Source organism: Sorex araneus, chromosome 1 (assembly GCF_027595985.1).
Source record: "Sorex araneus isolate mSorAra2 chromosome 1, mSorAra2.pri, whole genome shotgun sequence".
Classification (NCBI taxonomy): Eukaryota; Metazoa; Chordata; class Mammalia; order Eulipotyphla; family Soricidae; genus Sorex; species Sorex araneus.
The window spans coordinates 194,551,769-194,575,446 of record NC_073302.1 but is presented as its reverse complement, the minus strand read 5'-3'; the positions used below and the strand labels follow the sequence as shown (position 1 = coordinate 194,575,446).

The 23,678-nt window shown below is 50.1% G+C and overlaps 1 protein-coding gene and 1 non-coding gene across 2 annotated transcripts in view; one reads left to right on the top strand and one right to left on the bottom strand.

Annotated features, from left to right (window-relative positions):
- The window catches only part of AHRR (aryl hydrocarbon receptor repressor), a 50,236-nt gene that overhangs the window by 4,589 nt on the left and 21,969 nt on the right, over nt 1-23,678 (top strand). Inside the window, exons 2-3 of the mRNA XM_055126822.1 lie at nt 992-1,173; nt 11,944-12,041. Coding sequence (XP_054982797.1) covers nt 992-1,173; nt 11,944-12,041 — 280 coding nt within the window. The remainder of the gene's footprint in view (nt 1-991; nt 1,174-11,943; nt 12,042-23,678) is intronic.
- Nucleotides 15,420-15,553, bottom strand: LOC129400906 (small nucleolar RNA SNORA70). The gene has a single exon (XR_008627960.1). It is a non-coding gene; the product is annotated as a small nucleolar RNA SNORA70 (small nucleolar RNA).

Here is a 23,678-nt window from a genome sequence, read left to right as displayed (position 1 = left end):
GCTACAGGTTCCTGTGACTGCATGAGCCTCAAGATACAGCTTCAGGCCTACCCCAAAGTGCTAAAACAGTAATGTCATCATCATCACTGTCATCGATTTGCTCATCAATTTGCTCGGGCGGGCACCAGTAATGTCTCCATTGTGAAACTTGTTACTGTTTTTGACATATTGAATACCTCTGGTAGCTTGCCAGGCTAGTATTAGAAGGATTGGCACTATTTGTGCCTTTCTTTGGATAATCCATACTATTTGTGCTTTTGAGGTGTTTTAGGGGTGCAGAGAAAATGCTTTAGCATAGAAAATGCTTCTATTAAGTGATCATATTTGTGCTGATATGCGTTTTTCCAGGCTGGAGTGATAGCACAGCGAGTAGGGCGTTTGTTTGCCTTGCACACGGCAGACCTGGGTTGGATTCCTCTGTCTCTCTTGGAGAGCCCGGCAAGCTACTGAGAGTATTCCACCCACACAGCAGAGCCTGGCAAAACAGAACAGGGAGGCAATTTCTCCACACTCTGCAGACTGCTCAAGGGACATTTTAAGTGGAAACAGGAAAATCTCTGGACAAGAAACCCATGTGCCCAAAACCCCAGGAGCCTCCAAACCCAAGAAGAGCTAATCATTGTGCAACCTGGCCCTTCAGGGCTGCCTCTCCACTTCCCTGACCTCCCCTCCTCTCTGGTCCCTTTCCCTGCCCTCCTCTTCACTTAAATCCCCTCCTCTACTCTACCTTCCCTTCTCTCCCCTCCCCTGTCCCTTTTTCCCCAAATTACATGGATCATATTGCAGACTGCATTGGGGAAGTAAACCAGAGATATGCTGGGTCTCACAGTTTCACTCATGGTATTGACTTCCTGGTGTCTGGCTTCAGGATCAGGCTAGTCTCAGCCTTTTGGGTATGTGTAAGCAGCAGGTCTGAGCCCAGCATTCTGGGTGTGGCCACTCAGGCAGGTGTTGGCCAGGGGCCTGAGTCTGATTGTGGTGTCTCCCATAGAAGACCCACTGTGGAGGCAGAGAAGTCAAACCCTTCCAAGCGGCACCGGGACCGCCTCAATGCTGAGCTGGACCACCTGGCCAGCCTGCTGCCCTTCCCCCCTGATGTCATCTCCAAGTTGGACAAGCTGTCTGTGCTGCGCCTCAGTGTCAGCTACCTCAGGGTGAGGAGCTTCTTCCAAGGTAGGTCCTCAAAGCTGCCCTGGGTCCTGGTCTTACCTGTGCCCCTCGCCTCACCTGGGCCCAGGCCTCACTGGGGGTTTGGTCCTACCTGTGTTGCTGGGTCTCACCTGGGACCTGTCCTACTGTGTCATTGGATATCACCTGGCCTCTGTTCTCCAGGTAGTACCTGGAGCACCTGGAGGGAGGTTGGCTGGGTGCTGCTGCCTCAGAGAACACTGGGGGAAGGAACAAGAGCTCATGAAAGCAGGCAGCCTCAGGAAGCTCCTGAGAGGGTGAATGCTGAGGAAACTGAGGTACAGAGGCTACTCTTGGGGTGGCCAGGGCAAGGAAGCTTTTCATGAGGATCAGACTGTTTCACCTGGCTGTCCATAGCTATCAGTGGAGGCAACCTGCTCTCTGTCTCTTCCTGTGGAGTTGCACCTGACATCTCTGCTCTGGATGCCTCTTGGAGCACTGCTGTGTGAGGCCCCGCCGCAACTTCCCTCTACCCCATGCACATCAAGGTCTGGCTTTGCTGTGGCTCTGCTCAACAAACTCATACTCTCCTGACCCACCCATCTGTACTCACCATCCCTACTCCTCTGACCCACCCCGTCTGTACTCAGCACCCCCATACTCTCCTGACCCACCCTGTCTGTACTCAGTACCCCCATACTCTCCTGATCCACCCTGTCTGCACTAAGCATGCCCAACCCTCCTGATCCACCCCTTTGTTCTTAGCACTCCCAGCTGGTGGGCCCCTGGACCTGAATGCCCTTGGCTCCCAGGGAACATGGGTGCTAGAGTCCCTGCTGGCAGTTGACCCTGACACCTCTCACCCACAGGGCTGTCAACCCTGGTGGCTTGTGAGTCTGTCTCACCTCAGCTCTAGGCCCCTGCGTGTGTCCCTCTCAGTGCAGTGCCCTGACCCTGTGGAAATGTATGTGTCTCCTTGCTCAGTGGCCCAAACCCATGGGCCTGCATGTGTCCTCAACTCTGGGCCCCATGTGTGTCCTCCCCCCACCTCAGCACTGAATGAGCCTCTGGGTGTTTCCTACCATCTCAGCTTTTACAGGGCCCCCATGTGTGTTCCCCTCTCCTCAGCTCTGACTAGGGTTGCATGTGTGTCCTCCTGCCTCAACTCTGACTGGGCGCTGTGTGTGTCCTCCCATCTTAGCTCTGACTGGACCCTGCAGGTGTGTCCCTCTCCCACCTCAATTCTGACTGGATCCTGCGTGTGTCCTCCCATCTTAGCTCTGACTGGACCCTGCAGGTGTGTCCCTCTCCCACCTCAATTCTGACTGGATCCTGCGTGTGTTCTCCCACCTCAGCTCTAACTGGGCCCCATGTGTGTCCTCCCATCTCAGCTCTGGCTGGACCCCATGTGTGTCCCCTGACCTCTACTCTGACTGGGTTCTGCATGTATTCTCTCATCTCAGCTGACTGGGCCCTGCATGAGTCCCCCTGTCTCTGCTCTGACTAGTCCCCTGCCTGTGCCCCCCACCTCTGCTCTGTTCCTCTGCCTCCCTGAGCCATGGATTCTTAGTCCCTCCCTACTTGATGGTCTGTGAGTAGGGGGTGCCATGGAACTACTGTGGTACTGTGGTCCCTGCTTGGCCAGTTAGGACTACAGGACGACTGCACTGATCATGGGTCCTCACAGCATTGAGAGAACACTTGCAGGCTGAAAGTCTCCCTACTTCTGTCACCACTGGAATCAGTTTCAGGTGATACAGTTTTTAACCTGAAAGCAGCAGTCTCAGGCCAGTGGGACCCTGAGCCTGAGTGCCGTAGACTCCCAGGGGACATCTCTGCAGGTGTTTGATGAGGACAGCACAAGGGACTTTCCAGGATTCTGAGGCTGAAGTTGCGGTGTCAGACACAGTGGCCCTCTGTGGTCTGGGAGGCATGGAGGGTGTAGCAGTACAGATGGGGTGACCATGGTCAGCTAGCCTCAGCTCCTGGGGGCCCGTGATTGTGAACACATGAGCTTTGGTTATAATTATTGGGGTCCCATAATTGTGAGCACATGGGGTGTGGTCATACTGGGGAGCTGTGATTGTGAGCATGTGTGGGTGGATTGTACTGAGGACACCATGATTGTGAGCACGTGGGGTGTGGCTATACTGGGGCCCTTGTGATTGTGGGTTGTACTGGGGACCCAGCACTGCACTCAGGTGCAGCCATCCTCATCCTTGGTCTGATGACAACTTTTGGAGTGTGTGGCCAGAGGCTGGGGGTAAGCAGTTGTATAGGACATGGGACATGCTCAGGGTCGCATGCAGATGACCTCAGAGGGAGCAGAGAGATCCTTAGTTGTGGTGAGAGCCTGGAGGCCTGAGGGACAATACTGGAGGCCTTATTACATTCAGTCCAGTATCAGTCTGAGCTCAGTTGCATCGCCCTGTCCTTGTACCAGCCCCACTGTCCTGGCTCCCTGGCAGGGCCCCAGGGGCAGGGATGAGTGGCAGCAGCCAGTGTCTCTGTCCTAGGGTACAGTGATTCGTCCCAGTGTTCTGTGGCTGCAGAGAACCATGTCCTGTATCCTGTGTCCTGAGCCCTGTGTCCCATGTCCTACATTCTGAACCCTGTGTTCCACATCCTGCATCCTGAACCATGTGTCCCACATCCCATGTCCTGAGCCCTGTGTCTCATGTCCTGAATTCTGAGCCCTGTGTCCCATGTTCCGCAGCCTGAGCCCCGTGTCCTGCATCCTGTGTCCTGAGCCCTGAGTCCTGTATTCTGAGCAGTTGAGGGAACCTGTGTCAGGGCTGAAGCAGCCTCCGGAGTCACTCTCTGACACAGGCATCCTAGGGGAACACTGAAGTGAACCCTCCTGAGAGAGGACTCACCAGCCATTTGGGGCTGTGGAGGTCCCATCTCTTCACAGGACCCTGAACCTCACACACATGAGGCTGCCTGTGGAGACGTCCAGTGGCTCTGGGCTCTGTGCATGCAGAAGTGCCCTGCATGCCCACTAGTCCTCAGGGGCTGCTTGTGTAAGGGGGGAGAGAGCATGCCCTCTTGGAGTGCCAGAACTCCCTTCTCCAGCATCTGTTTTAGACCTCAGTACTAGACTTCGGTGGAATTTCTGCCTGCTGTATTTGGGCCTCAGCAAAATCCAGGTAGAAAAGTTCCACCTTAATATCCTAGCTCATGCACAGACCAGCCTCAAGGCTCTGAGACCAGCAATGACCAGTACTGAGCCCCTGCCTGCTGTTCCAGAAGCTCAGCGGGACCTGATTTGAGTTTCCATCAGTGAGGCAACCATAAATTGGGGGTTGCTTGGTATCTCCAGATGTGAAGAGGCAGAGAGCCTATGACAGGCCACATGGAGGACAGGAGAAATAAAGGGATGAGAAAGAAAGAAAGAAGGGATGACCTGCAGAAAGAACGGATGACTGGGAGGGAGGATCAAGATACTGAGGGGGAAAAGGATGAAGCAGGCACCAGGTGCTGAAGTAAAGTGACAACAACAAAGCACTGGAGGAACAAAAGAGGAAATAGCTCCTTAATCATTGAGGCCTCCAACTACATCCAGGGGTTCTGGGTTAATAGACTTTACAGGTTGATTAGCTCATTTCTATGATAATTATCAAGGCAACATAAGTAAGGTTAAATGTACAAATAGAGAAAAACAAGATATTGGTGCTGGGAAATGTACACCAGTGGAAGGTGGGTGTTGGAACAGTGTATGACTGAAACCCAATCAGCTTCATAATGCTCTATCTCATGGTGATTCAGTAAACAAAAAAACAAGAAAACAACCAAACAAAAGCAAAAAGATGGCCCACATCCCACAACCACGGCCATAAAAGCTCATCCAGCTTTACAGATTCACCTTTAAATCTTGGAAGAGATCAACAAGCCACAAAAATACATGGGTACATCAATCTCCCAGATGAAAAGTCTGGGGTGCCCCCAGAAGGGGGCAGGCGAAGTCCCCACCATGTCCCAGTAACCACATTCACACCCCACAGTTGCAGCCATACCAACAGCCAGACTCCACCACCTCAAAACTGAGTTCTGCAGACCTAAATTGCTGAAAATTCCAGGTACACCAATTTTCAGGCTTAGAACGATTGGGTCTTCCCGGAGTGGAGGCAAGCAGCCTCCTCCATCCCTCCTGTACTTTCAGAAGCCCCGGCAGCCACACCCACAGCCCACAACCACCACAGTGTGAACTCCAGGCGCAGTTAAATATTCTGGAGTTTCTGAATCATGCTGCCACTCAACACCTCAAATTCTACTATACCAACACCTAGTAGGGGTACACCAAATTAAATCGAAAGTAACATAGAAACCAACTAAGCCCAATAAACAAAACCGTTAACACAGAAGGCTCAACTAGCAATGAACAGCTTAGTAAACTCTCAGACAAGGACTTAATGACCCCATTGTGACAACCATGGTCAGATATAACAATTTTCACAGATTTTCTTTTACTGAAGTATGTTTTAATAATTCCATTATTCCAGTACATTACAAATAATTCCATTTGTAGCAAGCAATTAAATTAAATTATTTTGGGCTGGCTAAGGGGCAGACTTTGGGGGTGGTTAAGAAAATGGGGCCAGTGAGTAGGGAACATCACACTAATGGTGGGATTGGTGTTGGGGATATTAAATGCCTGAAACAAATGTTTCATGAACAACTTTGTAAACCATGGTATTTAAATAAAGGGGGGAATAAACCAAAAAATAAAACATTTTTGTGTTTTAACACAAAAATGAGGACAAAAGAAGCATGATAGGGTGGAGCAACAGCAAAAAAAGCCAAGAATTTCAGACGTGTCACAGATTCCACTCAGTGTCAGTGGACCCAACATACTAGCTGAGATCAGAATTATTGGGATCACACCCATGCTCAAAGGCTAAGAGAAGATGAAAATGTGCACAAAAACATACGTATTGCAAAACACCCGGAAAGGAGTAAGGGTCAAGGTCCTTGCTGGTGATCAGACAGTATCTGTAATCATTATCAAAGCCATCTCCTTAAGCAAGTAACTTCGTTTTAAATTGTGGGCCTCTAGTTACACAGCTTCAAAAGTATAAAACAGATATGAACAGAACTATAAGGAAAATACATGAACTCATCAAGAGAAAGATTTGAAATAATTCTCAGCAGTTAATAGATCAAATAAGTAAAAACCAGTAAAGATTATAGAGGATTTCAACAGTGCACTCACTAAAGGGCTGCTCTAAGAGATACACAGAACACACCACACCAGTGCCACAGAACTCACATTTCTTCAAACCATGAGGAACTTGTTGATATAGTGAGAAGAAATTGGTCAAAAAATCAGGTCTCAACACATGAAGACTGCACAGCAAGCCTTCTGTGCAATAAAGCCAATGTTGGGGAAATTGCGTTTGGGCTATGTGTTCAGTACTGGGCTACATGGCCAGTATTGGGCTATATTGTTGGTACTGTGCTATAGTCAGTACTGAGGCTTATGTGGTCAATACTGAGCTGTATTTTCATTACTGGGCTATATGGTCAATATTGAGTTTTGTGGTCAGTGCTGGGCTAAATGGTCAGAACCGGTCAGTACTGGGCTAGTATTTTGGCTATGTATTAAGTACTGGGGCTATATAGGACCATATTGGGACTAAATGATCAGTTCTGGAGTTATGCGGTCAGTACTGGGCTATGCCTTAGCAACTCGAGGAAGTGTTCCTGCTCATAATTTGGTCTGAAAGTCATAAAGCAAGATGTAGCATTGGTTCTGTGAGGACTGGCCCTCATGTGGGCTGGGTCCCAAGAGGTTCCATCTCATGTGAACTGGATCTTGTGTGGGCTTATCCCATGAGACAGAATTAAGTATGGGCTCAATCTCACGTGGGCTGGATCCCATGAAAACTGATCCCATGAAAATTGGATCCTGTGAAGGCAGAATCCTATGTGGTTGGATCCCATGGGGACTGGATCCCTTGAGGGTAGAACCCATGTGGACTGGATCCCATAATGTCCTATTCTAGGGAACCCAGTCCCATAGCATGATCCCCTTCATTTCTGAACCCTTGGGGTAGATGCCCAGAAATGAAATTGATGAGTCCTGTGGAATATCAAGTCTTATCTTTCTGATAAACATTCATATTGTTTTCCAAAACAGGTTGAACAGGTCAACAATCCCACCAGCAATTGATGAGGGGCCTTTCCTTGTCCACATCCCAAAAGGGTTCCAGTCTGGCTGCCTCTGGTCCCACATGTGATAGAAGAAAGGGTGAACAAAGTGTGTTTGTGTGTGTGTGTGTGTGTGTGTGTGTGTGTGTGGAGGTGGGGAGTCCTTCCTAGGGCACTAATCTCCATCTGGAGCTAATCACCTCCAAAAGCTATATCTACTGGAGTAATTTCACTGTCAACCGGGGCCTCAGTTCTGTCCACAGTACTGCTCAATGCTAAGTAGACTAGGACCTTTGTGGACACCTCTGCACAGGCCTCTGGGAGATGTGTGGATGTGCTGGCCTTGGTGTCCCCCTTCATCTTAAGTCCTGTGCTCTCACTTCACGAGGCTCCTCTGGAATAGGAGTTCCTTCCTGGTCAGTAGTGGGGATGTACTCTGTGTCATTCTGCATATGGAGGGACAGGCAGGCCAAGTGGGACATTCGAGGACACAGGGCAACCAGTCAGTGGGCAGCAAAGGTGGAGCCGTGGGCCAGCATAGTCAGTGCAGAGCTAGAGGTGGGTCCCATCCAGGTGACCCCTGATCGGGTACGACCGGGACAGCACAGCAGAGATTGAGGCAACACATGGCCCAGGGTAAGGCAGTGCAGGCAGGGGTTTTCCAGGATCAGGCTGGTGTCCCCTGGGGTCTGTGTTGCTTTCTCAATTACCATCAGGGGTAGAAGTCCCATGCCCAATTCCTGGAGAGCTTCCTACACACCCCACCCTCAGTAAGTCTGCATGTTCTGGCCTATCTGTCCATTCACCAAGGAGCTGGCTTCACCTGTATGAGGAGCAAAGTGGCTGCTGCCTTCTGGACATCACATCACAATCCAGAGGCAGGGCAGCCTTCTAGGTCTTCCTCCAGAGTACTTGGGCATCCCTCAATGCCAGACACCCAAGAAGCCGCTGAGGCACCCTGCCCAAGTCTCCTGTGAAGAAAACATCTCTCTTATTGAGGGATCCAGTACTGAGGACCTCCAGCTGTAATAGACCCCAGTCTAAACCTCAGGGGGATGCAATTATTCCTTTATTCAGCCCCCGCCCCCACAGCTGTATGGGACCAAATCCACTGTGCTCACTGTCAGTCCCCAAACTAGCCTTTTCAAGGAACATTTTAGGATGCTAGAGAGAGCAACAAAGGGAGGGTCTCTGGTTCTGGTACCTTCCATGGCTATGAGTGGGTAGCCTGATCCGGCCTCAACAGTGATCCTCAAATGTGGTTGAATGGAGCTTACTGGGGAACCTGAGCTGGGGAGGAAACCCGTGGGCAGAGCCTGAGCCTTTACAGGAGTGAGCACTTCTGGATGAACTTCCTGACATCCCACCACTGCCCTAGGGGTGCCTGATAGCCTGTGGGCCATGGGAGGCTGACTTGGGGGCAGGCAGGGCCAGCAGTGGTACCGGAGGCCCTGGACCAATGGTGGTGGGCTTGTCCTTTGCCACAGAGGAGAGCTCTAGTGAGAGGATGGGACTCCGCAGAGCTCCTCTGAGGGCTGGGGTTCCTTTTCAGAGCCCCCACGCACCCCTCAGATGAACTGCAGTTGAATCCTAGAGCACACAGGTGGGAGGCCTGAGGGTTTACAAGGGCTGGGACTGCCCCCAACTCTGGTCAGACAGGACCTGGGATCCCAGAACACCAGGACAGCACTGGTTCTCTTTCCCCAAACTGACCTGACTCCCTCCTGGGGACAGCAGCGGCTGTCCAGCTCCCACAGGCGGGGCGGGGCGCCTGCTTGCACGCGAGGGCCTGGCCCTGCTCCAGGCGCCTGTCGCTGCGGCCCCATCGCGTGACATGGGGAGGTCTGTGGGCGCTGAGGAATGTGGTGCGGAGGAGGGGAAGTGGGGTGCGGGGCAGCATGCAAGGCTGGGGGCTCAGCAGCCTCTGAAGTAGGGGAGGGGAGGTGGTGGAAAGTGGGTGAGGCCCCACTGTGCATGAGAGCAGGGGTGATGCTCCCTCTTAGAGCCCCCTCCCAGAACCATCTGTGGGGTTGGCAGGAGGGGGCCAAGCATGAAAGGAGGCAGGAAGAGAGACAGGAAGAGAGGGAGAGCAAGAGAGGGAGGGAGAAAGAATAAAAGAGAGAGAGGAAAAGAGGACAAAAAGAGAGGAAGGAGAGAGAGAGAGAGAGAGAGATTACAGGACTGTCCTAACCCAGATTCCCAGGGACTGAGCTAGGGGTCATGCCCTGCGTGGCTGGAGAAACACATTGCTGCAGGGCTGAGGAACTATGGAACTGAGGGGTTGCAGGGCTGAGGATCTCGGGGCTAGGGGTCTGAGGTATTGCAGGGCTGGGGGGCTGGGAGGGCTGAGGGGCTGGGGGGCTGAAGGGCTGCAGTATTGAGGGGGTGCAGAGCTGAGGGGCTGCAGGGCTGGAGACCTGAGGGGCTGTGGGCCTGAGGGGGTGCAAGGCTGTGTGACTGAGGGGCTGAGGGGCTATGGGGCTGCAGGGCTAAGGAACTGAGGGACTCATGGGCTGCGGGGCTGTAGGGCTGTGAGGTACAGGGTTGAGGGACAGGAAGCCAATGGATCTGGATAATCTATGGAGTCTGGGGTCATGGGGAGCTTTGAGCTGGAGGGCTGTGAGACTATAGAATAAGGGACAGGATCCTGGGGTTCAATTTGCTCATGGGAGGCCTTGGTGGCCCAAAGGTGGGCAGATGATGGTATTCTGAGCCCCCGCATCACCCCTGGTTACTGGATCTCTGGAGGAGAGGTGGGCTGTAGGCCAGTTCCTGGTGAGGCCTAGGACACTGGTCTCTGGGACCCCAAGGCTGATGGAACTTTTCCTCCTGGATGATTAGGACCCCTCGGAGAACATGAGGTCTACAGGGGTCCTCTGTGAGACCAGGGTCCCTGGAGGACATTAGCCTCTGGATGCTGATGCCTCGACTCCTGTGTTCCACTTAGGCAAATCTGAATTCAGGGTACAGTGTCATGGGAACTGGGTCCAAAGGACAAAACCAGTGATTGGATCCCCTCTTAGCTCCCACAAATCAGGGATCCCTTGCCTTAAAAATAGCAAAAGGGTGGGGTAGCCAGGTAGGGTTCCTGCACCTCTGCCCAGGGACCCCAGTGAGCTGTCTCTAGAGCAGGCTTCTGTGGGAAGCATTTTGCTGTGACATTCGTGCAGGTTCGGAAGTGACTGTGCAAGGGGAGGCAGAAGAGGGAGACCTATAAACTGCAGAACAGACAGACAGAAGTATGAGCAGCTGGAATGAGCTTCCTCCACCTTTGGGCTCACCCCAGGGCTGCCTTCTCCTGGCACAGAGGTTTTAGAGAAGAGGCACTGCTGGCCTGGTGGTCTCTGTCCAAAGGGTCTATCCATGGAGGAGGGATCCTGTGGAGATGTGGAGCTGATCTTGGACCTGGGTGCTGCAGTCTCAGTGCTCTCTGACCAGCAGACACTGAAGCCCCAAGTTCATTGACCAGTCAAGGCAAAGGCTAAAAGTGGGGCTGAGCATCCCTGGGTATGGGTGTCCTGTAATTCGTGCCCCTCCATCCTGCAGCAGGTCACTCAGGGCTGCACACCAGGAGCCCCACAGAGCCACTTCCTTGGAAAGAGGGAATGGAGGGTTTGCTATTCTCTCTATCCCAGGAACCGGCTTGCACAGACAGGCTTGCACAGACTGTCTTGCACAGATGGGCTTGCACAGACAAGTCTGTATAGACAGACTTTCACAAATTGGCTTGTACAGATGGTTCTATATAAATGGGCTTGCACCAATGGGTGTACACAGATGTGTCTTCCCAGATGGGCTTGCACAGATGGGTCTACAAAGATGAATCTGCAGACATGCTTGCACATATGGGTCCGCAGACAGGTCTGCACAGACAGTTCTGCACAGATGAGTCTGCACAGATGAGTCCTCACAGATGGGCTTGTATAGAATAACTTGTAGATGGGCTTGTACAGATGGGTCTGCACAGATGGGCTTGCACAGACAGGCTGCATAGACATTCATGTACAGATGGACTTGCACAGACAAGGCTTTGCACCTATCAGGTCCTTTCCTTAGTGGGCAGCACCTCCCATCTGCCTGAATCAGCACATCCTGATTCAGAGAATTCCTATCAGGCATCCCTGAGATATCCAACTGCTTTCAGCAGAATTTGGAAGTACTGAGTAATGCTGAGTATAGGGTTGGTCCTCCAGCAAGGACCTCCAGTCAGATATGAAAGAGTCCTACACATCTGAACTTTCCACCACAATTTAGGGGTGAGGCCAGACTTTGGGTGTGGGGAGATTGTCCAGATCAGGACAGGGCACTGTGACTGCCAGTGAGAGGTGAGAGGAGGGAACAGGGTCAAGGGTGATCAGAGGCACTGAGTGTGAGGTCCCACCTGTGCTTGGGCTTGAGGAGATGCTCTGGGTTGGGATGTCTCAGGAAGGAGCAGAGAGCAGTGGTGTCTGGGGAGCAGATGTAGGGGTGCTCAGGTCAGACCCAGTCTTGAGGTTCAGGTGTAATGCCCAACCCACTTTGGGTAGCCTGAACCCCCATCCTCCCGCCCACACCTCAGGACTGGGCAGGACGTGCAGTGGGGCTAAGGACAACAGCCATGTGGGAGACAGTGCAGAGGGCAGGAGCAGGGCCTGAGAGGTGCCAATCCCTGCTCTTTGTCTACAGCACTGCAGGAGAAGGGGCCGTGGGCCAGTGCCTCCTTACCCGGAACCAGAGACCCTTCCAGAGGGACCCCCGTGCAGGAAGGAAGACTGTTGCTGGAGGTGAGCCCCCACGGGGTCGGGACCCCAGACTGGAGGGTAGGTCATCACCCTCAGGGAAAAAACAGGCCCACCTGCTGGCCGAACAAGCAGAGAAAGGTTTGTCTTAGGGGTGTGGCCCAAGTGCTTTGCTTTCCTTCTGTGGAACATTCATATTTTTCTTTTTCTTTCTTTTCTTTTCTTTTTTTTTTTCTTTTTGGGTCACACCCAGCGATGCTCAGGGGCTATCCTGACTCTGCACTCAGGAATTACTCCTGGTGGTGCTTGGGGTACCATATGGGATGTTGGGGATCTAATCTGGGTTGGCCGTGTGCAAGGCAAACACCCTACCCATTGTACTATCCTCCAGTTTTTAATCTCCTGATCTCCTTTTCTGGCTGTGAGTCTACGACTGTCCCCCTCCTCTGGAGTGTGTCTGTTCTTTCTCTCTGCAGAGCCTAGTAGAGAGATAGGTTCTGGCAAGAATGGGGTCTTTGTAGAGCCTGCCTTTCCTGTCCAGGTAAGAGATGGCAGAGATTTGTCTCTGCTTCTCTGCAGTTCTGAACTCATGCCTCCTGGCCCCACACCTACGTCTGGCTCATGCTGGGTCGGGGGGAGCAGACACAGGGCCTTTGCCCACAGCATCTGCCAGGTATCAATTATTTACCAGAGATCCTCTGGTCCATGGAGTGTCTCACTCTCCACACACATGTGAGGCTCTGCAGGACAGAGGGTGGTTTTCCTGTCTCCTCTCAGTGAACCGTCCACGTGTCAAGCCCAGCAGCCCGCATAGTCTCTATTGCACATCTTGAAGTTTTTGGCACATCTTGAAATCAGATTGTGGCACTTCAACCTTTTTTGTTCTGTTTCAAGACCATTTTGTTAGTTTTCATTCATCTAACTGTCTACATATAGGCCACCTGAAGAATTAATGACTTTGTCTGTGTAGATATCTGCTACACATTCAGCATTGGTAAGCAGTTTGGTGTAACTCCAGCAGCCAATGGATCCCTCAGTTTATGGACTGCCCCCTCCACTCTAGCTTTAACACACTGGTTTTGAAGTTTTTGATATTACTTCACTTTTTGTTTTTATTATAAGCTATTGTTCAATGTCAGCTTTGGTCGCTCACATGTAGAGATACATTAATTTTTCTATTTTTTTTAGATAGTCTTGTATGTTGTATCTTGCTGAATTTTTCCAGTGGTACTCTACTCCAATAGAGTCTGTGGTAATCTGTATATACTTGATCATGTCTTAGTGCATCTACCTTTGGATCATTGTATTTTACTTTTCTTGCCCCATTACATTTGTGATTTAATGCAGTGTAGAGTGGAGTGGATGTGCTTTGACTGATCTTTGGAATCAGTGTTTCAAATGATGTCAGCAAGGCCATGGAGCTAGGAAGGGGTAAGACACAAGTCTTACACACTGTCTACTTCCCTCAGTACCAGCCCTGCTTATGCCTGAGCATTACCAGGGGTCATTCCAGAGCACAGAGTATGAAATAGCCCCCTGGGAACCACCCAGTGGTTACAAATAAAAAGCAAAGGAAAAATATATTAGCTTAGGTTTGCTGTTTTTATAAAGGCTTGAGATTGGATTTTCCCCCACCCACCTTCTATTCCCTTTTTCCTGAGTCACAGTTTCCAAAACTTATTTCGCCTACTGCCCCCTTTCAGAGAACTTTCTCTCAGCATCCTCTAGAAATCTGCTTTTTATGAGGGAAAAGCTCCCTCCAATTGTCTCTGATTGCTCTCACACCCTGGATTGTTCCAGCACCACCTGGGACAGTATCATGCTTTGGGAAATGACAGTTTATACGATGAATGGATAATGCAGTTGTGGCAAACACTTTGTCTGCATTGTTGAGATGCTCATTGAGTCTTCTCTTCAGTCTGTTAATAGTGTGAGTGTCATGAACCACTGGCCGAAAGTGGAGCCAGCTTGTATACCTAGGACCTCACTTTGTATGCTGGGTTAAAGCAGCTAACATTTTATGGAACTTCCTGTGTTCATGAGAAATGTTTGGTTTTTTTTTTTTTGCAGTTTTCTGAAGGTTCTGTGAAACCATTGAATCTTCTGATATTTCTGGAGGAGATGGAGTAATCACTGTTGTTTTCCTCCTGAAATGTTTCCTAGGCTTAGTTAGTGGCCAGCAAGGGTGGAGCTCTGTGTGGATGTTCTAGGAGGCTTGAGTCTTGCGGCTGTTCCATTGTGACCTGTGTCCTGAAGGATGGTGCTGCCTGACCTCTGCCTGTTGAATCAAGCATAAATGGGCTGTCTGTATGACTATACTCTCCTCTCCGTGGAGATCTGTGTTTCTTTCCCTTGGTTAGCCATCTATTAATGGTTTGCTTTTCTCCAGATACAAACATTGGTTTCTATGACCTTTACTCTGTGCAATCCTAACCTGCACCCGAGATCTACAGCTTGAAATGGAATCACCTCTGTGATGTGGTCTGGAGCCCCACGATGGGGCTGGGGCAATGTGGTGGCACCCCTGCCGGGAGACTCCACTGCACAACAGTTTCTGGTTATGAGGGCCTGGGAGCCGATGCTGTCCCGCCCACCTGCATGGAGAAGCCTCTTTGTCCTTGCAGATGTGTGTCTGCACTCAGTGCTGCCAACTTGACTGTGACCATGGCTCTGCCATGGTCCTCTTACTGCCCAGGTCCCCATTCTGCACCTTGAACTCTGTGGTGGGTGCTTTCTTTCTGAGGGGCATTTCCCCACAAATGGACCTGCTCACCATCACCACCTTGGGAGCTGCCCTGGAGTCTGAGACGTATGTTCTAAAGCCAGCAAAGGCAAGGGTTTAGTGCCAGCAAAAGCCCTGAGTGTCTGGGTGAATGAGCTGCTCACCTCTCAGTGGCTCACTCTTTCTAAGTGTGATTCCTCTCACCACTACACAGTCGAGTTGTTTGTTTTATTTTTGTTTAGTTGATTAATTAATCAATTTTTTGTTAAGAAATAGGATTTATTGTGGGGGTGGAAGGGATGTTTGTGTGCTGGGATGGGGAGCAGAGACTGGAGGGGGCAGCTCCAAGGCTCTCAGAAGTACAGTGCCCACCAGTCCAGAGGCCCATGGCTGAGGATGTATTTGACCCCACAGTTACTGGGATGAACTGTTTCTCAACCCCACTGTCTTCAGACTCATCATTGTTAAACTGGTAAAGCCACACTTCCTGGAGATGTGGATCTTCTGAAGACCAGGAAACTTGAACATGGCAGGGAAAAGATCCTCGATCACATGCTCCTTGTTCTGCAGTTTGGTGTGAATGGACATGATGACTTGGCCTATGTGGACCCCGGTTATTGTGCCCTGGGGATTTCTAGAGCCCCCCCCCCACATACCTGTTTGGGGCAGTGTGAGAGCAAATAAGAACATCCACAGCAAGAAACTATCTCCAGGTTCCTTATTACAGCCGATACAAGAGCCAGAGGCTGGGGACACTACTGAGGAGGTTGCTTATGGTCTGTAGCCATTGCACACCAGGCCCACGGGTCCGAGAGCGTACAGTTGTTAGTTTTAAAATCTAGTATCAGGTCAATAGTACAGTTGGTTTGCCTTTCATGTGACTGATCTGGGTTCGTTTTCTGCCACCACATATGATCTCCAGAGCCCTATCAGGAGTGATCCCTGAGCACAGTCAGGAGTAAGCCCTAAGCACTGCTTGGTGTGGCCAAAAAACCAAAAACAGGGAAATAAAATTCAGGATGACAATGTCCTTCTTTGAATTGTTGTATTCAGGTCATTTCCATTACAGTGAGGTGATTTTATAGTGTTTAAGTCCAATATTTTTTCCCTGTCTTATTTTTTTCTTGCCTTCTTTTTGATTAGAATATTTCTTAGTAAAAACAAGAATATTTCTTAGTGTTCTGTTCTAGTCTATCAATTTGAGGGTAGAAGATATATACATATATGTATATATCTTCTAATTATTTTTGTAATTGTTGCTCTAAGCTAGTGTTTCTCAGACTTTTTTCAGTCATGGCCCCTTTCTGACCTTCTTTCATCCCTGTGCCCCCATCCTACTGGTTGGCCCCCTAATTTTGTGCCACAGCTCCTCATTTACATCATTTTCACCTGTGGCCCCCTTGGAATATTTATGACTGCCAGTTGAAAAATGCTGCTCTAAGGAATAGAACATATGAGCCCCATTTTCAGTGTCAGAGAAGTTTAAACCTCAGGGCTTCTTCTGCTGTTCCCATGTGTGATATCAGTTGTCACTGTCACTGTCATCCCGTTGCTCATTGATTTGTTCGAGCAGGCACCAGTAACGTCTCTCATTGAGAGACTTATTGTTACTGTTTTTGGCATATCCAATACGCCATGGGTAGCTTGCCAGGCTCTGCCGTGCGGGCGCGATACTCTAGGTAGCTTGCCGGACTCTCTGAAAGGGGCAGAGGAATCGAACACCGGTCGGCCATGTGAAAGACGAATGCCCTACTGCTGTGCTATTGCTTCAGCCCGATATCAGTTGTAAGAATCACATCTGCATGCATCCAGCCCTCAGGACTGGTGGGCAGTGGGCACTGCTCAGAGTCTGTGTGGTGGATTATCTCTGTCTCTGCAGCTTCTGGGCCTGAGGCTCTGGTCCCGGTTTCCTTCTTTTCCCACTGAAATGCTCCATCAGACCTGCAGGAGCGATGTCTTCTCTCTTTTTTAAAAAAATTGTATTTAATCACCATGAGATAGTTACAAGCTTTCATGTTTGGGTTACAATCACACAATAATCAAACACCTATCCCTCCACCAGTGCACATTCCCCACCACTGATACCCCCAGTATACCCACCCTTTCCCACCCTCCCCCTGCTTCCATGGCAGACAATATTCCCCATACTCTCTCTCTACTTTTGGGCATTATGGCTTACAACACAGACACTGAGAGGTCATCATGTTTGGTCCATTATCTACTTTCGGCACACATCTCCCATCCTGACTGATTCCTCCAGCCATCATTTTCTTAGTGATCCCTTCTTTATTCCATCTACCTTCTCTCCTCCGCTCATGAAGCAGTCTTCCAGCTATGGGGCAATCCTCCTGGCCCTTGTATCTACTGTCCTTGGGTATCAGCCTCATGTGATGTTATTCTGTATTCCACAAATGAGTGCGGTCCTTCTATGTCTGTCCCTCTCCTTCTGACTCATTTCACTTAGCATGATATTCTCCATGTCTATCTATTTATAAGCAAATTTCATGACTTCACCTCTCCTAACAGCTGCATAGTATTCCATTGTGTAGATGTACCAAAGTTTCTTTAACCAGTCATCTGTTTTAGGGCACTCGGGTTGTTTCCAGATTTGGGCTATTGTGAACAGTGCTGCAATGAACATATAGGTGCAGATGTCATTTCTACTGTGCTTTTTTGCACCCTCGGGATATATTCCCAGAAGTGGTATTTCGGAGTCTTATGGAAGCTCCTTTTCTAGTTTTTGAAGGACTGTCCATATTGTTTTCAAAAAAGTCTGGACCCGTCGGCATTCCCACAAACAGTGAAAGAGTGTCCCTTTCCCCCCACATCCACGCCAGCACTGGTTGCTTTTGTTCTTTTGAATGTGTGCAAGTCTCTGTGGTGTGAGATGATAAATCTCATTGTTGTTTTGATTTGCATCTTCCTGATGACTAGTGACATGGAGCATTTTTTCATGTGCCTTTTGGCCATTTGTATTTCTTTTTTTGAGGAAACTTCTGTTCATTTCTTCTCCCCATTTTTGATGGGGTTGGAGGATATTTTCTCTTGCCCACATTTCGTAACTCTTCTTACTGGGATGAGATTGGGTGTTTTCCTGAGACCCTGGGTAACTCCCACTTCTGGGCCTTTAGTTTTTCAAGGGTCTGCATGCTTCCTCCCTCAGCTGAACCTGTCCCAGCCACACTACCACAGGCTCTATCAGCAGCTGCACCATCAAGCTGAATGACAAGGCTCTGGGGTTTGTTTCTCTCAGAGCAGCCATTAGGCCTCCCTAAGCTTCTGAGTCCTCTGCCCCCGGGCTTTTAGAAGCCGTCTATGTTGGATCAGCCACGCATCACAGATCCGATTGCTTGCTGTGTAACGTTGGAACACAGTTGTTCCTTGATCTGATTGTAGACAGCCTGGTCAGGTTCAACCACAGCTCCCTTCCAGAGTGTTCTCCTGTGTTTGCTCAGATGGCCAACCTGTGCTCCACACATACACATGCACATAGACACAGAGATACACATATGCACAGACAAGAAGATATACATGCACACACAGTATTATAGATACATGCAAACACAGACATAAATATACAGACATGTGCAGCAATACATATAAACATGCACACAAACACATAGTTATACATGCACACAGAGACATACATAGATGCAAGCACAGAAACACATTCACAAGTGCTTATACATATAGGTATACATACATACACAAGTACACATGTGCACACAGACTATACAGACATTCACAGATACACACATACACAGCCACACATATGCACATGCACATACTTACACATATATATGCATGCACACAGATATAAAAATATGAACATACAGACATGCACACACATATACTTATGAACATACACAGATGCATGCATGCACACAAACATGGCCACACATATATACAATGCACATAGTTACACAGATATGCATATACATGCACACAGGCAACAGAAACATATGACATATGAGCATGTGATACAATACACATATGTACACACTACGCATATGTGCATGTATGTGTGTGCACATGTATGCATGCATAATAAACACATATACTCACATGCACATAAACATGTATACATATTCAGTATGCACACAACAGCCACACCCATACAGTATAAACAAACATAGGTATTCACATGACATGCACCTGTACAAACATGGTGTACACATATGCATATACATAATGTGCCCACTTATACCAGCTCACATATAGCATACATGTACACCCTCACACAGACACATGGGGGAGTGTGAGTGGGACTCATGCTGGTTCATACACAGAAGTTACATGTTATCTCCTCTGCAGGAACCCCACTCATGCCTTCCCTGCTGGTCTGACATAGAGAAGTTCTTCTCGTGGGGCTGCAGTCGTTCCTGGCCCTAGTCATGGATGAGCCCCTGCTCTTCCCTCCACCTGGGGCGCACTGGGAGGGCCCAGGCCACACAGCCTCTGCACCCCACCCCTGCATCAGCGCATACTGTCTCCAGTGTGTAGCAGGGCCCCACAATGCCCCTGCTGAGGACAAGTGTCCCAATGCTGCTGACCACTGTTGTAGTTCAAGGGGACAGGCAGTCTCAGACAATGGACTCAGACAACAGCTCGCCTGTGCTGTCTTTGTGCGGACTTGGAAATGGCAGGTGACCTGGGAATGGTGAGATGACCTGGGAAAGATGAAGTGACCTGGGAATGGCAGAGTGATCTTAGCTTAACACATTTAAGGGCCATAGAACCAGCTGTGTCTCAACTGGCCACATGGACCTGGCCCCAAGCTGGGTAATCAGGGACAAGCCTGCCAGGGGCTCCCCCATCCAGCTGAGCCCCAAACCAGGGAAGGATCCACATAGCATTCCATGGGTCACTGCTGGTTTGAACCCACAGCCTTCAGATTCATTCAGGTAAGGCCAGGGAGGACAAGGCAAGTGGGATGGTCACAGGGTCACAGGTTGGGTGTCTTTGGGATCCAGTCAGGCACAGTGGCTCTCAGGCATCAGTGTGCCCTTCCACCTGAGCTCAGGGGTGCCAGGAGACAGGCAGGAGACTCTGGGATCAGAGTTTGCACCCCATGGCCTCCCCACACTGGTTCCTCATGCTACCCTGTTCTGTGCCAGGAAGAGTGACTGAGTCTGGTGCCCACTGTAGGCTGTGTTCACTTCTTCTTACTGGCAGAGCCAAGGAATGCATCTTCACTGCTGGCTGTTGCTGGGTAGGAAGTGGCGGGAGCTCCTTGTATGAGTGCCTATGCCTCGGAGCAGCTCCTGGCTCAGGTGGTCACAGGTCTTTCAGTGAATTGGCAAGATAAAAGGTCTAGTATCCAGTGTTTAGGCCCAAGTGGGCTGCCGGTGTGGAAAGATAGCATGTCAGTCCTGTTCAGTAATGCAGAGGGCAGGGTCTGTGGCCCAGGACAGGGGCCTGGCACTAAGAACACATATGCCCTGGGTTCTTGGTTCAGGCCTGACTTGCTGGGTCACCCATAACGGGGACAATGGATGGACATAAGAAGAGCCATAATGTCCTGACCTTTGACTTGTGTGTTGTGAGTGTTCTGGGGTAACAAGGCTAATGCCCCAGAGAGCAACTTGATATGCCCACGCCTACACCCCCATTTTTGTGGCCTCCAGTGAGTGGCTCCAACTCTGTGGCTTCTCCTGGCCCATAGTTTCCTGCTACATATATTGTGTTCACAGAAATTACTATGGGGCTCTGTGGCAGCGAGTAGACCTGTTGTCCTGAGCATCTTTGATGCAGTTTTTCTTTCAGGGCTCTGTAGTGTGTGGGTGATCAGCAGAGTGTGCGAGTGGAGGCCGATCAGAGTGTGAGCAGTGAGTGCAGGGTCAGCAGAGTATGAGTGGAGGATCAGCAGAGTGAGTGTAGAATCAGCAGAGTGAGTGTAGATTCAGCAGAATGTTAGTGGATGATCAGCAGAGTGTGTGAGTGGAGATTGTACTGGGCTGATCTTTGCATCCTCCTGAAAAGGATCCCTGTTCCTCCAACCACCTTAAATACTCCTCCAACCTTCCTGATGGTGCTTTCACCACGCCCCTGATATTGTGCATGAAAAGTCCTAGAACTATTTGAGTGCACTGTGTGCTGTCAGACCTGACCAGTTACCTTTAACCTTCAATTGTCCATCATTAGTCTCAAGTGTCCACCACAGATCTCTGATATTCCACTATCAGCCCCAACCATCGAAAACCCCACCTGTCTACCATCAGCCACCACCAGCACTGTCAGTACAGGCTCACTGAGTTGGACATGCTGGATTCTCCATGAAGATAACTCAGGCCTTTCCTAACTGGGCCGCTCCAGGGCTCAGACCCTTCCCTGCTGAGCTCTCAGTCACTAAGAGGGTTCATGGTCATCAGGTGACCTCAGCATGGGCGAGGTGAGCCCCAGTGTAGGGAAGGGACATACTGACTGTTCTCAGAGCCCTGTGTTGTGTGTACTCATCCCGTCATTCCAGAGTCAGAGAATATGCCTTATTATCACTTACCAGGCAATTGCCAGGCAAGGAGCTGATTTCAGGAGGCTTTGTCCTGAGTCAAGGTGAGACTGCCCCCTCCAGGTATGCTGGACACCTGTGGGACCACCCAGACTGTACCATTAGGAACTGTGGGTGCTGATAATGCCCCTCAGCACAATCACAGCTCCCACACAGTTCTCTTGGGAGCACATACCAGACTTCTCTGGATTTTCCCTGTGACTACTGCTGCCACTAGGGACTTGCCCCAAGTTACCCAGTGTCTGGCACAGCCCTTTCCTTCAGCTCTGCAGGAGAGGTAGCTGTCTGGGAGGGGGAGCATGCAGGCACATATGAAGATACCCATGCACTGAGGGAAGGTCTGGAAGCTTGTCCAGTGGCAGATCTGGACCCAGCTGGTCTGGAGTGACCCAGTTCTGTAGGCTGACACACACATACCCAGAGAGCCAATCAGATTTGGGAATCTTTGGGGTGTGTAGCCCCCAACCACCAGGGTCCCCAGCAGAGTGGGCATTCTTCTTCTAGACAGGCACCCTGTGTCCTTCCCTATCCAATTTGTCAAGGGAAATTTAAGTGATGGTGCACAATGGTGCTCTGTGAATCATAGGTAACACTGAGGTGCTTGCTCTCAGAAGCAAGTCTTGGTTTTAATGAATGTGTCATTGTTATCTCTCTGGAGAGTAATTCTAGAGCTTTGTGTGAAACCATTTATATAGCACCAGATCTCATGGATCATATATGGACCTGATGATCCACATACCCGATCCAATGGACCAGATGACCCAGCACCATGCGGACAATCCAGAGCCAGGTCTCATGGGCCAGATATGCTAGATATCATGGACCAGATGTTCCATCACTCATGGATCAGATCATCCAGCACCAGGTCTCATGGATCAGATGATCCAGATCCAGGTCTTATGGATACACTAATGGTAATATTTCCTGTGCTGCCTGGGTGCTGGCACATCAGTGTCCTAACCCAGGTGGTCACTGCCTTCTTCCCATGACACAGAGGAAACTGAGGCCCAAAGAGGCTGATTATCTTGCAAGATCTCTCCATGTGGCAGCACTTGGGTGAAGAGTCTCTGTGGCAGCAGTATTTTCCTGGGATGTGCCTCTGGGATGGACTCAAAACCATGGGGCTGGGAGAGCTTCAGTCAAGACCAGGCCCGGCTCTTAGCATGCACTCCTCAGAGCACTTGCTACAGTGAAATTAGTTATCTGCAAAAAAGGCCCGTGAGTGACTAGGAGCCCCAGGCAGCAGGGGCCTGTGAGTGTCCAGGAGCCCCAGGAGTCAGAGAATTAGGGATCTGCAGTGTCCAGGAGCTGCATGGGGCAGGTCTATGTGCTCACAGGGCAGCATGGACCAGCGGCCGTCTCTGTGGCCCATATGCCCAGCTGACCTCATGTTTCAGGAACTGCTCCCAAGTGCCATCGCTACTCTGTGGCAGGAGTTCAAGGCTGAGCTTATGTTTGTGGGTCTGTAAACAGCCATGGGTTCTGCTCCCAGGGCAGGCTCTACTTCGCACGCACACACACAGCTCCCCTGGGGAGGCCCATGCGTGTGATCTGGTTCCAGCAGGACCAGGCCAGCTGCCTTGACACCGCCCCATGCCCCTCGCGTGACTAGCTGCACTTAGCCTTAGAGTTGTTGCTCCATGACCATAGCAACAGTTCTCAGGGGAGGGCATCCTCTGACTTCCTTTTATTCTGAGGGGAAGCCATGAAGGGCTCGTGTGCACAATTGTTCCCTTCTCCCTCTTCTTCCTCTGCCATGACCTTGACAGCAGGATCTTTGAAGCACTTGTGGGTTTTCTTCTGCCATTGGCCTGGAAGAGAGGAAGCTATTTAAAGGGTTTTCTGAGGGTACACGCTTCCATGTGCCTGCTCTGTGGCTGTGCCGGGGGGCAGTGCCCCTGCCTCAACTCAGACGCAGGTGCATGATTCGTGACTTGCCCTAATTGAGCGGATGTGAACTTTTTCTTAAAGAAGTGCAGCCATGAGCTTGGGGCCAAATTCTTTTTCCACTCGGAAAAGTGATCTCATTTTCCATGAAACTCTTGTAGAATTAAAAAGAGGGAGAGAAAACAAACAAACGTCCTTGATGCATATTTGGAAGATGGTCCCACATGTGTAAAAAGGATTTGGCATGAAGATTCTGGACCAGAAAGTCATCCAATATTGAATCCATATGACTGAGCAAACAGCTTTATGGTCTTTTTTTTTTTTAATTTCTGCCTTGTGAGTTAAAATTTAGGTTGTTTTGGATTCTGACTAATCTCATAAAATCTTTTTTAAGAAGACATTTAATACACTCAAGCCTTGAACATTTCCTTGGTCTTTGAACTATTATTAGAGGACATCAGAGTGTGTGACAGCCACTGGGTGGGGACGCCTGCTGGGGAGCCAGCATCCCTCCTGGGGTCTATGGGGCTGGATTTTCCCTTGGCAGGGAGTGGGGAAGCTGTCC